This window comes from Oncorhynchus kisutch, unplaced genomic scaffold (assembly GCF_002021735.2).
Source record: "Oncorhynchus kisutch isolate 150728-3 unplaced genomic scaffold, Okis_V2 Okis02a-Okis13b_hom, whole genome shotgun sequence".
Classification (NCBI taxonomy): domain Eukaryota; kingdom Metazoa; phylum Chordata; class Actinopteri; order Salmoniformes; family Salmonidae; genus Oncorhynchus; species Oncorhynchus kisutch.
Window position 1 is genome coordinate 7,802,316 of NW_022261979.1, and position 16,911 is coordinate 7,819,226.

The window sequence follows — 16,911 nt, forward strand, 5'->3', positions numbered from 1 at the left end:
CTCACCTGGTTGTCTAGGTCTTCATTGGTTAGTTAGGAACTCCCCTCACCTGGTTATCTAGGTCTTAATTGGTTAGGAACTCCCCTCACCTGGTTATCTAGGTCTTAATTGGTTAGGAACTCCCCTCACCTGGTTGTCTAGGTCTTAATTGGTTAGGAACTCCCCTCACCTGGTTGTCTCCCTCTTAATTGGTCTTAAAAACCAGCTGACACTGGGCCATGGAATGAGTGACACCCCTGACCCCTGGTATCCATACAACCCTAGTCTCATGGGATCATCCTTCCAAATCTGACCCCTGGTGTCCATACAACCCTAGTATCATGGGACTTCCAAATCTGGTCTCATTGATTGAGTGAAGGGGGTACACTGTCCAAAAACATCTAAAAGTGACAAGTAATATGAATCTCTCCCAAGCTCCCTAGAGTTACTCAAATTCCTCATCTCAAACTCAAACACCAAATCCTCCAAAACAAAGATGGATCCTCTCAAACACCAAATCCTCCAAAACAAAGATGGATCCTCTCAAACACCAAATCCTCCAAAACAAAGATGGATACTCTCAAACACCAAATCCTCCAAAACAAAGATGGATACTCTCAAACACCAAATCCTCCAAAACAAAGATGGATACTCTCAAACACCAAATCCTCCAAAACAAAGATGGATACTCTCAAACACCAAATCCTCCAAAACAAAGATGGATACTCTCAAACACCAAATCCTCCAAAACAAAGATGGATACTCTCAAACACCAAATCCTCCAAAACAAAGATGGATACTCTCAAACACCAAATCCTCCAAAACAAAGATGGATACTCTCAAACACCAAATCCTCCAAAACAAAGATGGATACTCTCAAACACCAAATCCTCCAAAACAAAGATGGATACTCTCAAACACCAAATCCTCCAAAACAAAGATGGATACTCTCAAACACCAAATCCTCCAAAACAAAGATGGATACTCTCAAACACCAAATCCTCCAAACAAAGATGGATACTCTCAAACACCAAATCCTCCAAAACAAAGATGGATACTCTCAAACACCAAATCCTCCAAAACAAAGATGGATACTCTCAAACACCAAATCCTCCAAAACAAAGATGGATACTCTCAAACACCAAATCCTCCAAAACAAATCCTTCAGTGTTAGAAGAAGCTGCTAGAAGAAGCGTGTCATATTTCAGCTCTGTAGTGCAGCGCTAGTGGAAAGTCAGGTGGAATTGTATTTATTTGTTATTTTACTAGGCAAGGCAGTTAAGAACAAATTCTTATTTTCAATGACGGCCTAGGAACAGTGGGGTTTAACTGCCTTGTTCAGGGGCAGAACGACAGATTTTTACCTTGTCAGCTCGGGGGATTCGATCTTGCAACCTTTTGGTTATTAGTCCTACACTCTAACCACTAGGCTACCTGCCGTCCCTACACTCTAACCACTAGGCTACCTGCCGCCCCTACACTCTAACCACTAGGCTACCTGCCGTCCCTACACTCTAACCACTAGGCTACCTACCGTCCCTACACTCTAACCACTAGGCTACCTGCCGTCCCTACACTCTAACCACTAGGCTACCTGCCGTCCCAATGAAATCCAGTAGGAAAGGTCTAACCTCAGTATACTAACTGAAGACTGAATAGTTTCTGTGAATGTGTTATCTAGCTATAGCAGCTGGCCTTGTCCTCTCCTCACACGGTCCTTTAATCTGAAGAGACAACAGCCACACAGCATGTTGATTACTTACACCAGATGTTGCAGGAATATCCCCCCGTTGAGAGATATTAAAGTTCAATTGAACTGAATTGAGTGTAGTCCACCAGAAATCCATCCTGGCCACCTCTAACTGATTAGGACTAAGATACACTAAACTCAAAAAAAGAAAAGATGCACCAACTCAAAAAAACGAAACAAACAAAACAACCCAAAGAAGCAGCAGAAAACGTGGTTGGAAAAGTGCTCCACTTGTATTTATCATCGTTGTTGTTTTTCTTCATACTGCTTTTTCAACGTTGCAGTAGGAACTATTGAAGACATTGACATCAACAATTGACATCAGTAGTCACGCTTGATTGAGGTTATTCATTATGCAGTAGTTAGGTTGTGAAGTAGACGTAGTCCAGTTCTCTCTCTCTTCCCGAGAAGGTAAGTCTTTCTGTCAAGTTGTCTCAATTGCTGCTGCTGCCAGTAGAGATGGAGGTCAGTGATCCATCTTTACCCTCCCTTTCCACTGCTTTCTTCTTCGTCTCATCTTTGAAGAAGAGTAGCGGGAACATCCCTAAGATGCAGCCGATGGCAACTCCGATGGCTTTACCCTGAAGACAAAACAAGAAACAACGTTCCATTACTACTCTGATGCCTAGTACTAATACAAATACTATACTAATACTAATACTATACTAATACTAACACTATACTAATACTATACTAATACTAACACTATACTATACTAATACTAATACTATAATATACTAATACTAACACTAATACTATACTAATACTAATACTAATACTATACTAATGCTATACTAACACTAACACTAATACTATACTAATACTAATACTAACACTATACTAATACTAGCACTAATACTAACACTAACGCTAACACTAATACTAATACTAACACTAATACTAACACTAATACTAACACTAATACTAATACTAATACTATACTAATGCTATACTAACACTAACGCTAATACTATACTAATACTAATACTAATACTAACACTATACTAATACTAACACTAATACTATACTAATACTAATACTAATACTAACACTATACTAATACTAGCACTAATACTAACGCTAACACTAATACTAATACTAACACTAATACTGACACTAATACTAACACCAGCACTAATACTTACACTACACTAATACTAACACTAATACTAACACTAGTACCAACACTAGTACTAATACTAATACTAATACAAACACTAGTACTAATACTAACACTAGTACTAATACTAACACTAACACTAGTACTAATACTAACACTAGTACTAACACTAACACTAATACTAATGCTAGTACTAATACTAATACTAATACTAATACTAACACTAACAATAATACTAACACTAACACTAATACTAACACTAATACTAACACTAGTACCAACACTAGTACTAATACTAATACTAATACTAACACTAGTACTAATACTAACACTAGTACTAATACTAACACTAACACTAGTACTAATACTAACACTAGTACTAACACTAACACTAATACTAATGCTAGTACTAATACTAACACTAATACTAATACTAATACTAACACTACCACTACCACTAATACTAACACTAATACTAACACTAATACTAATACTAACACTAATACTAACACTATACTAATACTAATACTGACACTAATACTAACACTAATACTAATACTAACACTAACACTATACAAACACTAATACTAACACGAATACTAACACTAATACTGACACTAATACTAACACTAACACTAATACTAACACTAATACTAACACTATACTAATACTAATACTGACACTAATACTAACACTAACACTAATACTAATACTAACACTAACACTATAACACTATACAAACACTAATACTAACACAAATACTAACACTAATATTAACACTAATACTAATACTAACACTAATACTAACACTAATACTACCACTAATACTACCACTAATACTAATACTAACACTAATACTAACACTAATACTACCACTAATACTAATACTAACACTAATACTACCACTAATACTAACACTAACACTAATACTAATACTAACACTATACTAATACTAATACTAACACTAATACAAATACCAACACTAATACTAACACTAATACTAACACCAATACTAATACTAACACTATACTAATACTAATACTAACACAAATACTAATACTAACACTAATACTAATACTAACACTAATACTAACACTAATACTAACACTAATACTAATACTAACACTAATACTAACACTATACTAATACTAATACTAACACTAACACTAATACCAACACTAATACTAACACTAATACTAACACTAACACTAATACTAACACCAATACTATACTAATACTAACACTAATACTAACAATACTACTACCACTAATACTACCACTAATACGAACACTAATACTAACACTAATACTAACACCAATACTAATGCTAACACTATACTAATACTAATACTAACACTAATACTAACACTAATACTAACACCAATACTAATACTAACACTATACTAATACTAATACTGCCACTAATACTAATACTAACACTAATACTATACTAACACTAATACTACCACTGACACTAACACTAACACTAATACTAACACTATACTAATACTAATACTAACACTAACACTAATACTAACACTACCACTATACAAATACTAATACTGCCACTAATACTAATACTAACACTAATACTAACGCCAATACTAACACTAATACTAATACTAATACTAACACTAATACTACCACTAATACTAATACTAACACTAATACTAGCACTATACTACCACTAATACTATCACTAACACTAACACTAATACTAACACTAATACTAACACTAATACTAACACTATACTAATACTAATACTGGCACTAATACTAACACTAATACTAATACTAACACTAGCACTAACACTATACTAATACTAACACTAATACTAACACTAATACTAACACGAATACTAACACTAATACTAATACTAACACTAATACTAACACTAACACTAATACTAACACTAATACTACCACTAATACCACCACTAATACTAATACTAACACTAACACTAATACTAACACTAATACTAACACTAATACTAATACTACCACTGATACTACCACTAATACTAACACTAATACTAACACTAATACTAACACTAATGCTATACTAATACAAATACTAACACTAATACTAGCACTAATACTAACACCAATACTAATACTAGCACTATACTAATACTAACACAAATACTAATACTAACACAAATACTAATACTAACACTAATACTAATACTAACACTAACACTAATACTAATACTAACACTAATACTACCACTATACTAATACTAATACTAACACTAATACTAACACTAATACTAACACTAATACTAAAACTAGCACTAATACTATACTAATACTAACACTAATACTAACAATAATACTACCACTAATACTAATACTAACACCGGCACTAATACTAACACTAACACTAATACTAATACTAATACTAGCACTAATACTAATACTACCACTAATACTAACACTAATGCTAACACTATACTAATACTAATACTGCCACTAATACTAATACTATACTAACGCTAACACTAATACTGCCACTAACACTACCACTAACACTAATACTAACACTAACACTATACTAATACTAATACTAACACTAATACTAATACTAACACTAACACTACTACTACCACTAATACTAACACTAATACTAATACTGACACTAATACTAACACTAATACTAATACTAACACTAACACTATACTAATACTAACACTAACACTAATACTAACACTAATACTAACACTAACACTAATACTAACACTAATACTAATACTAACACTAATACTAACACTAATACTAACACTAATACTACCACTAATACTAACACTAACACTAATACAAACACTAATACTACCACTAATACTAATACTACCCCTAATACTACCACTAATACTAACACTAATACCGACACTAATACTAACACTAATACCAATACTAACACTAATACTAACACTAATACTATACTAGTACTAATACTAACAATACTACTGCCACTAATACTAATACTAACACTAGTACTAATACTAGCACTAATACTAACGCTAACACTAACACAAATACTAACACTAATACTAACACTAATACTATACTAGTACTAACACTAATACTAACAATAATACTACCACGAGTACTAATACTAACACTAATACTAACACTAATACTATACTAATACTAACACTAACACTAATACTAACACCAATACTAATGCTAACACTAATACTAACACCACTACTAATACTACCACTAATACTAATACTGCCACTAATACTAACACGAATACTAACACTAATACTAACACTAATACTAACACTAATACTAACGCTAATACTAAACACTATACTAATACTGCCACTAATACTAATACTAACACTATACTAACACTAACACTAATACTACCACTAACACTACCACTAATACTAATACTAACACTATACTAACACTAATACTACCACTAACACTACCACTAACACTAATACTACCACTAATACTAATACTACCACTAATACTACCACTAATACTAACACTAATACTAACACTAATACTAATACTGATACTAACACTAATACTAACACTAATACTAACACTATACTAATACTAATACTGACACTAATACTAATACTAGCACTAGTACTAACACTAACACTAATACTAACGCTAATACTACCACCGATACTACCACTAATACTACCACTAATACTAACACTGGTACTAATACTAACACTAATACTAACACGGATACTATACTAATACTAACACTAATACTATGCTAATACTAGCACTAATACTATGCTAATACTAACACTAATACTAACACTAATACTGCAGTGCTACCAGTACGTAACCTACACACAACTCTAATTATAGCAACACAGAGAGGACTGACAGAGAGAGGAGAGAGAGAGAGAGAGAGAGAGAGAGAGAGAGAGAGAGAGAGGGAGAGAGAGAGAGAGAGAGAGAGAGAGAGAGAGAGAGCCAGGGACAGAGAGACAGGGACAGGGACAGAGAGACAGGGACAGAGAGAGAGGGGGAGACAGAGAGCGAGAGAGACAGAGAGAGACAGAGAGAGACAGAAGAGAGAGACAGAGAGAGACAGAGAGTGAGAGAGAGAGAGAGAGAGAGAGAGAGAGAGAGAGAGAGAGAGAGAGAGAGAGAGAGAGAGAGAGAGAGAGAGAGAGAGAGAGAGAGAGAGAGACAGACAGACAGACAGACAGACGGTGTGTACGTCCTCTCAGAGATACGACAGAGACTCACACTGTGGGTGCTAACTCTGGTCTGCCACATGTCAGCCTGTTTGGGGTTCAGATCAGGGCCCACCAACCCACAACGACAGGCCAGGGCTTCCACGTAACCTGCAAGGCTAACACAGGAAAATACCATGGTTACATACCTTAACACGCTAGAAAAAGGTTTGGTTACATACATCAATGTACTATCTCTGTTAACCCAGACGTAAAACCAGAAGTAATGTGATCAGCAGCATGATTAACTTCTGTGTTCATACTGTACGTGTTAGAAATGGAGAGTTCCGGAAAGAGTCCCCCCCCCCCCCCCCAAAAAAACCTGAACTAACGCTGCTCGGCTCTCACGTATCACATTCAGTCCTGGGAGATTCCCTCTGTCAACACGCAGAATCTGCCCACGGGAGAACCACGTTATAGACAGCTCTCAAACTATGGTCCTGGGCCCATATTGGGTCCAATTGTTGTGTTCTTTACCTTTTAATTATTCATCTACTTATTCTCTATGGATGAACTTTTCTATTGGATATTATTCTGTACGGTTGAGGAACAGTGGCAGGTAAAGCATTACACTGTCTCTATTACACCTGCTGTAAAAACCTGGGCGTGTGACGAATAAACTAGATTTGATTCTAAAAAAGACTAAAAAAGACTCTTTATGAGCTAAAAAAAACTGATCCTAGATCAGCACTCTGAGATTTATGAATACAAGTCCTGAGCTTTAAGGGATCACCAGAGGAAAGATCCCATTCATTGCTGGAGTGATGTACTATGGTAATACGAAATTACCATAATACGAAATATGGAAATATTAAATTCAACCAGTAAATATGCACGGCAGAAAACCTTCTGGCACAGACGTCTGTGCATAGAATCATAAAAAAATGGGGGAAAAAAAGTTTTAAATCATCATTAGTCAAAATACATGCTGTTATTCAACACCAGCCCTTCTCGGTCCTGGTCCTCCGATGGTGGAATGAGCTTCCCCTGAAGCTATGCCCTCTGATGGTGGAATGAGCTTCCCCTGAAGCTATGACAACAGAGTCCCTGTCCATCTTCCCCCCCCCTGAAGCTATGACAACAGAGTCCCTGTCCATCTTCCCCCCCTGAAGCTATGACAACAGAGTCCCTGTCCATCTTCCCCCCCTGAAGCTATGACAACAGAGTCCCTGTTCATCTCCCCCCTGAAGCTATGCCCTCCGATGGTGGAATGAGCTTCCCCTGAAGCTATGACAACAGAGTCCCTGTCCATCTTCCCCCCTGAAGCTATGACAACAGAGTCCCTGTTCATCTTCCCCCCCTGAAGCTATGACAACAGAGTCCCTGTCCATCTTCCCCCCCCCTGAAGCTATGCCCTCCGATGGTGGAATGAGCTTCCCCTGAAGCTATGACAACAGAGTCCCTGTCCATCTTCCCCCCCTGAAGCTATGACAACAGAGTCCCTGTCCATCTTCCCCCCCTGAAGCTATGCCCTCCGATGGTGGAATGAGCTTCCCCTGAAGCTATGACAACAGAGTCCCTGTCCATCTTCCCCCCCTGAAGCTATGCCCTCCGATGGTGGAATGAGCTTCCCCTGAAGCTATGACAACAGAGTCCCTGTCCATCTTCCCCCCTGAAGCTATGACAACAGAGTCCCTGTCCATCTTCCCCCCCTGAAGCTATGACAACAGAGTCCCTGTTCATCTTCCCCCCTGAAGCTATGACAACAGAGTCCCTGTCCATCTTCCCCCCCTGAAGCTATGACAACAGAGTCCCTGTTCATCTCCCCCCTGAAGCTATGCCCTCCGATGGTGGAATGAGCTTCCCCTGAAGCTATGACAACAGAGTCCCTGTCCATCTTCCCCCCTGAAGCTATGACAACAGAGTCCCTGTTCATCTTCCCCCCCTGAAGCTATGACAACAGAGTCCCTGTCCATCTTCCCCCCCCCCTGAAGCTATGCCCTCCGATGGTGGAATGAGCTTCCCCTGAAGCTATGACAACAGAGTCCCTGTCCATCTTCCCCCCCTGAAGCTATGACAACAGAGTCCCTGTCCATCTTCCCCCCCTGAAGCTATGCCCTCCGATGGTGGAATGAGCTTCCCCTGAAGCTATGACAACAGAGTCCCTGTCCATCTTCCCCCCCTGAAGCTATGCCCTCCGATGGTGGAATGAGCTTCCCCTGAAGCTATGACAACAGAGTCCCTGTCCATCTTCCCCCCTGAAGCTATGACAACAGAGTCCCTGTCCATCTTCCCCCCCTGAAGCTATGACAACAGAGTCCCTGTTCATCTTCCCCCCTGAAGCTATGACAACAGAGTCCCTGTCCATCTTCCCCCCCTGAAGCTATGCCCTCCGATGGTGGAATGAGCTTCCCCTGAAGCTATGACAACAGAGTCCCTGTCCATCTTCCCCCCCTGAAGCTATGCCCTCCGATGGTGGAATGAGCTTCCCCTGAAGCTATGACAACAGAGTCCCTGTTCATCTTCCCCCCCTGAAGCTATGCCCTCCGATGGTGGAATGAGCTTCCCCTGAAGCTATGACAACAGAGTCCCTGTTCATCTTCCCCCCCTGAAGCTATGCCCTCCGATGGTGGAATGAGCTTCCCCTGAAGCTATGACAACAGAGTCCCTGTCCATCTTCCCCCTGAAGCTATGCCCTCCGATGGTGGAATGAGCTTCCCCTGAAGCTATGACAACAGAGTCCCTGTCCATCTTCCCTCCCTGAAGCTATGACAACAGAGTCCCTGTCCATCTTCCCCCCTGAAGCTATGACAACAGAGTCCCTGTCCATCTTCCCCCCCTGAAGCTATGCCCTCCGATGGTGGAATGAGCTTCCCCTGAAGCTATGACAACAGAGTCCCTGTCCATCTTCCCCCCCTGAAGCTATGCCCTCCGATGGTGGAATGAGCTTCCCCTGAAGCTATGACAACAGAGTCCCTGTCCATCTTCCCCCTGAAGCTATGCCCTCCGATGGTGGAATGAGCTTCCCCTGAAGCTATGACAACAGAGTCCCTGTCCATCTTCCCCCCTGAAGCTATGACAACAGAGTCCCTGTCCATCTTCCCCCCCTGAAGCTATGACAACAGAGTCCCTGTCCATCTCCCCCCTGAAGCTATGACAACAGAGTCCCTGTCCATCTCCCCCCTGAAGCTATGACAACAGAGTCCCTGTCCATCTCCCCCCTGAAGCTATGACAACAGAGTCCCTGTCCATCTTCCCCCCTGAAGCTATGACAACAGAGTCCCTGTCCATCTTCCCCCTGAAGCTATGACAACAGAGTCCCTGTCCATCTTCCCCCTCCCTGAAGCTATGACAACAGAGTCCCTGTCCATCTTCCCCCCCTGAAGCTATGCCCTCCGATGGTGGAATGAGCTTCCCCTGAAGCTATGACAACAGAGTCCCTGTCCATCTTCCCCCCCTGAAGCTATGCCCTCCGATGGTGGAATGAGCTTCCCCTGAAGCTATGACAACAGAGTCCCTGTCCATCTTCCCCCCCTGAAGCTATGCCCTCCGATGGTGGAATGAGCTTCCCCTGAAGCTATGACAACAGAGTCCCTGTCCATCTTCCCCCCCTGAAGCTATGCCCTCCGATGGTGGAATGAGCTTCCCCTGAAGCTATGACAACAGAGTCCCTGTCCATCTTCCCCCCCTGAAGCTATGTCCTCCGATGGTGGAATGAGCTTCCCCTGAAGCTATGACAACAGAGTCCCTGTCCATCTTCCCCCCCTGAAGCTATGACAACAGAGTCCCTGTCCATCTTCCCCCCTGAAGCTATGACAACAGAGTCCCTGTTCATCTTCCCCCCCTGAAGCTATGACAACAGAGTCCCTGTCCATCTTCCCCCCCTGAAGCTATGCCCTCCGATGGTGGAATGAGCTTCCCCTGAAGCTATGACAACAGAGTCCCTGTCCATCTTCCCCCTGAAGCTATGCCCTCCGATGGTGGAATGAGCTTCCCCTGAAGCTATGACAACAGAGTCCCTGTCCATCTTCCCCCCTGAAGCTATGACAACAGAGTCCCTGTCCATCTTCCCCCCCTGAAGCTATGACAACAGAGTCCCTGTCCATCTCCCCCCTGAAGCTATGACAACAGAGTCCCTGTCCATCTCCCCCCTGAAGCTATGACAACAGAGTCCCTGTCCATCTCCCCCCTGAAGCTATGACAACAGAGTCCCTGTCCATCTTCCCCCCTGAAGCTATGACAACAGAGTCCCTGTCCATCTTCCCCCTGAAGCTATGACAACAGAGTCCCTGTCCATCTTCCCCCTCCCTGAAGCTATGACAACAGAGTCCCTGTCCATCTTCCCCCCCTGAAGCTATGCCCTCCGATGGTGGAATGAGCTTCCCCTGAAGCTATGACAACAGAGTCCCTGTCCATCTTCCCCCCCTGAAGCTATGCCCTCCGATGGTGGAATGAGCTTCCCCTGAAGCTATGACAACAGAGTCCCTGTCCATCTTCCCCCCCTGAAGCTATGCCCTCCGATGGTGGAATGAGCTTCCCCTGAAGCTATGACAACAGAGTCCCTGTCCATCTTCCCCCCCTGAAGCTATGCCCTCCGATGGTGGAATGAGCTTCCCCTGAAGCTATGACAACAGAGTCCCTGTCCATCTTCCCCCCCTGAAGCTATGTCCTCCGATGGTGGAATGAGCTTCCCCTGAAGCTATGACAACAGAGTCCCTGTCCATCTTCCCCCCCTGAAGCTATGACAACAGAGTCCCTGTCCATCTTCCCCCCTGAAGCTATGACAACAGAGTCCCTGTTCATCTTCCCCCCCTGAAGCTATGACAACAGAGTCCCTGTCCATCTTCCCCCCCCCTGAAGCTATGCCCTCCGATGGTGGAATGAGCTTCCCCTGAAGCTATGACAACAGAGTCCCTGTCCATCTTCCCCCCCTGAAGCTATGACAACAGAGTCCCTGTCCATCTTCCCCCCCTGAAGCTATGCCCTCCGATGGTGGAATGAGCTTCCCCTGAAGCTATGACAACAGAGTCCCTGTCCATCTTCCCCCCCTGAAGCTATGCCCTCCGATGGTGGAATGAGCTTCCCCTGAAGCTATGACAACAGAGTCCCTGTCCATCTTCCCCCCCTGAAGCTATGCCCTCCGATGGTGGAATGAGCTTCCCCTGAAGCTATGACAACAGAGTCCCTGTCCATCTTCCCCCCTGAAGCTATGACAACAGAGTCCCTGTCCATCTTCCCCCCCTGAAGCTATGACAACAGAGTCCCTGTCGAACTTCCCCCCTGAAGCTATGACAACAGAGTCCCTGTCCATCTTCCCCCCCTGAAGCTATGCCCTCCGATGGTGGAATGAGCTTCCCCTGAAGCTATGACAACAGAGTCCCTGTCCATCTTCCCCCCCTGAAGCTATGCCCTCCGATGGTGGAATGAGCTTCCCCTGAAGCTATGACAACAGAGTCCCTGTTCATCTTCCCCCCCTGAAGCTATGCCCTCCGATGGTGGAATGAGCTTCCCCTGAAGCTATGACAACAGAGTCCCTGTTCATCTTCCCCCCCTGAAGCTATGCCCTCCGATGGTGGAATGAGCTTCCCCTGAAGCTATGACAACAGAGTCCCTGTCCATCTTCCCCCTGAAGCTATGCCCTCCGATGGTGGAATGAGCTTCCCCTGAAGCTATGACAACAGAGTCCCTGTCCATCTTCCCCCCTGAAGCTATGACAACAGAGTCCCTGTCCATCTTCCCCCCCTGAAGCTATGACAACAGAGTCCCTGTCCATCTTCCCCCCTGAAGCTATGACAACAGAGTCCCTGTCCATCTTCCCCCCCTGAAGCTATGCCCTCCGATGGTGGAATGAGCTTCCCCTGAAGCTATGACAACAGAGTCCCTGTCCATCTTCCCCCCCTGAAGCTATGCCCTCCGATGGTGGAATGAGCTTCCCCTGAAGCTATGACAACAGAGTCCCTGTCCATCTTCCCCCCTGAAGCTATGCCCTCCGATGGTGGAATGAGCTTCCCCTGAAGCTATGACAACAGAGTCCCTGTCCATCTTCCCCCCTGAAGCTATGCCCTCCGATGGTGGAATGAGCTTCCCCTGAAGCTATGACAACAGAGTCCCTGTCCATCTTCCCCCCTGAAGCTATGACAACAGAGTCCCTGTCCATCTTCCCCCCCTGAAGCTATGACAACAGAGTCCCTGTCCATCTTCCCCCCTGAAGCTATGACAACAGAGTCCCTGTCCATCTTCCCCCCCTGAAGCTATGCCCTCCGATGGTGGAATGAGCTTCCCCTGAAGCTATGACAACAGAGTCCCTGTCCATCTTCCCCCCTGAAGCTATGCCCTCCGATGGTGGAATGAGCTTCCCCTGAAGCTATGACAACAGAGTCCCTGTCCATCTTCCCCCCTGAAGCTATGACAACAGAGTCCCTGTCCATCTTCCCCCCCTGAAGCTATGACAACAGAGTCCCTGTCCATCTTCCCCCCTGAAGCTATGACAACAGAGTCCCTGTCCATCTTCCCCCCCTGAAGCTATGCCCTCCGATGGTGGAATGAGCTTCCCCTGAAGCTATGACAACAGAGTCCCTGTCCATCTTCCCCCCCTGAAGCTATGCCCTCCGATGGTGGAATGAGCTTCCCCTGAAGCTATGACAACAGAGTCCCTGTTCATCTTCCCCCCCTGAAGCTATGCCCTCCGATGGTGGAATGAGCTTCCCCTGAAGCTATGACAACAGAGTCCCTGTTCATCTTCCCCCCCTGAAGCTATGCCCTCCGATGGTGGAATGAGCTTCCCCTGAAGCTATGACAACAGAGTCCCTGTCCATCTTCCCCCTGAAGCTATGCCCTCCGATGGTGGAATGAGCTTCCCCTGAAGCTATGACAACAGAGTCCCTGTCCATCTTCCCCCCTGAAGCTATGACAACAGAGTCCCTGTCCATCTTCCCCCCCTGAAGCTATGACAACAGAGTCCCTGTCCATCTTCCCCCCTGAAGCTATGACAACAGAGTCCCTGTCCATCTTCCCCCCCTGAAGCTATGCCCTCCGATGGTGGAATGAGCTTCCCCTGAAGCTATGACAACAGAGTCCCTGTCCATCTTCCCCCCCTGAAGCTATGCCCTCCGATGGTGGAATGAGCTTCCCCTGAAGCTATGACAACAGAGTCCCTGTCCATCTTCCCCCCTGAAGCTATGCCCTCCGATGGTGGAATGAGCTTCCCCTGAAGCTATGACAACAGAGTCCCTGTCCATCTTCCCCCCTGAAGCTATGCCCTCCGATGGTGGAATGAGCTTCCCCTGAAGCTATGACAACAGAGTCCCTGTCCATCTTCCCCCTGAAGCTATGCCATCCGATGGTGGAATGAGCTTCCCCTGAAGCTATGACAACAGAGTCCCTGTCCATCTTCCCCCCTGAAGCTATGACAACAGAGTCCCTGTCCATCTTCCCCCCCCTGAAGCTATGACAACAGAGTCCCTGTCCATCTTCCCCCCTGAAGCTATGACAACAGAGTCCCTGTCCATCTCCCCCCTGAAGCTATGACAACAGAGTCCCTGTCCATCTCCCCCTGAAGCTATGACAACAGAGTCCCTGTCCATCTCCCCCCTGAAGCTATGACAACAGAGTCCCTGTCCATCTTCCCCCCTGAAGCTATGACAACAGAGTCCCTGTCCATCTTCCCCCTGAAGCTATGACAACAGAGTCCCTGTCCATCTTCCCCCCCCCTGAAGCTATGACAACAGAGTCCCTGTCCATCTTCCCCCCCTGAAGCTATGCCCTCCGATGGTGGAATGAGCTTCCCCTGAAGCTATGACAACAGAGTCCCTGTCCATCTTCCCCCCCTGAAGCTATGCCCTCCGATGGTGGAATGAGCTTCCCCTGAAGCTATGACAACAGAGTCCCTGTCCATCTTCCCCCTGAAGCTATGACAACAGAGTCCCTGTCCATCTTCCCCCCCTGAAGCTATGCCCTCCGATGGTGGAATGAGCTTCCCCTGAAGCTATGACAACAGAGTCCCTGTTCATCTCCCCCCCCCCTGAAGCTATGACAACAGAGTCCCTGTCCATCTTCCCCCCTGAAGCTATGACAACAGAGTCCCTGTTCATCTTCCCCCCCTGAAGCTATGCCCTCCGATGGTGGAATGAGCTTCCCCTGAAGCTATGACAACAGAGTCCCTGTCCATCTTCCCCCCCTGAAGCTATGCCCTCCGATGGTGGAATGAGCTTCCCCTGAAGCTATGACAACAGAGTCCCTGTCCATCTTCCCCCCCTGAAGCTATGTCCTCCGATGGTGGAATGAGCTTCCCCTGAAGCTATGACAACAGAGTCCCTGTCCATCTTCCCCCCCTGAAGCTATGCCCTCCGATGGTGGAATGAGCTTCCCCTGAAGCTATGACAACAGAGTCCCTGTTCATCTTCCCCCCCTGAAGCTATGCCCTCCGATGGTGGAATGAGCTTCCCCTGAAGCTATGACAACAGAGTCCCTGTCCATCTTCCCCCCCTGAAGCTATGCCCTCTGATTGTGGAATGAGCTTCCCCTGAAGCTATGACAACAGAGTCCCTGTTCATCTTCCCGCCTGAAGCTATGACAACAGAGTCCCTGTCCATCTTCCCCCCCTGAAGCTATGCCCTCCGATGGTGGAATGAGCTTCCCCTGAAGCTATGACAACAGAGTCCCTGTCCATCTTCCCCCCCTGAAGCTATGCCCTCCGATGGTGGAATGAGCTTCCCCTGAAGCTATGACAACAGAGTCCCTGTCCATCTTCCCCCCCTGAAGCTATGCCCTCCGATGGTGGAATGAGCTTCCCCTGAAGCTATGACAACAGAGTCCCTGTCCATCTTCCCCCCCTGAAGCTATGCCCTCCGATGGTGGAATGAGCTTCCCCTGAAGCTATGACAACAGAGTCCCTGTCCATCTTCCCCCCCTGAAGCTATGCCCTCCGATGGTGGAATGAGCTTCCCCTGAAGCTATGACAACAGAGTCCCTGTCCATCTTCCCCCCCTGAAGCTATGCCCTCCGATGGTGGAATGAGCTTCCCCTGAAGCTATGACAACAGAGTCCCTGTCCATCTTCCCCCCCTGAAGCTATGCCCTCCGATGGTGGAATGAGCTTCCCCTGAAGCTATGACAACAGAGTCCCTGTCCATCTTCCCCCCCTGAAGCTATGCCCTCCGATGGTGGAATGAGCTTCCCCTGAAGCTATGACAACAGAGTCCCTGTTCATCTTCCCCCCCTGAAGCTATGCCCTCCGATGGTGGAATGAGCTTCCCCTGAAGCTATGACAACAGAGTCCCTGTCCATCTTCCCCCTGAAGCTATGCCCTCCGATGGTGGAATGAGCTTCCCCTGAAGCTATGACAACAGAGTCCCTGTCCATCTTCCCCCCTGAAGCTATGACAACAGAGTCCCTGTCCATCTTCCCCCCCTGAAGCTATGACAACAGAGTCCCTGTCCATCTTCCCCCCTGAAGCTATGACAACAGAGTCCCTGTCCATCTTCCCCCCCTGAAGCTATGCCCTCCGATGGTGGAATGAGCTTCCCCTGAAGCTATGACAACAGAGTCCCTGTCCATCTTCCCCCCCTGAAGCTATGCCCTCCGATGGTGGAATGAGCTTCCCCTGAAGCTATGACAACAGAGTCCCTGTCCATCTTCCCCCCTGAAGCTATGCCCTCCGATGGTGGAATGAGCTTCCCCTGAAGCTATGACAACAGAGTCCCTGTCCATCTTCCCCCCTGAAGCTATGCCCTCCGATGGTGGAATGAGCTTCCCCTGAAGCTATGACAACAGAGTCCCTGTCCATCTTCCCCCTGAAGCTATGCCCTCCGATGGTGGAATGAGCTTCCCCTGAAGCTATGACAACAGAGTCCCTGTCCATCTTCCCCCCTGAAGCTATGACAACAGAGTCCCTGTCCATCTTCCCCC

At 45.4% G+C, this 16,911-nt stretch overlaps 1 protein-coding gene across 1 annotated transcript in view; it reads right to left on the reverse strand.

The window, feature by feature from the left end:
• Positions 1-1,483: 1,483 nt before the first annotated feature.
• Positions 1,484-16,911, reverse strand: part of LOC116359297 (transmembrane protein 65) — a 74,422-nt gene continuing 58,994 nt past the window's right edge. The window contains exons 7-8 of the mRNA XM_031812076.1: positions 7,080-7,185; positions 1,484-2,310 (exon numbers count right to left, since the gene is read on the reverse strand). Of these exons, the coding sequence (XP_031667936.1) occupies positions 2,164-2,310; positions 7,080-7,185 (253 nt within the window). The 3' untranslated portion in view covers positions 1,484-2,163. The remainder of the gene's footprint in view (positions 2,311-7,079; positions 7,186-16,911) is intronic.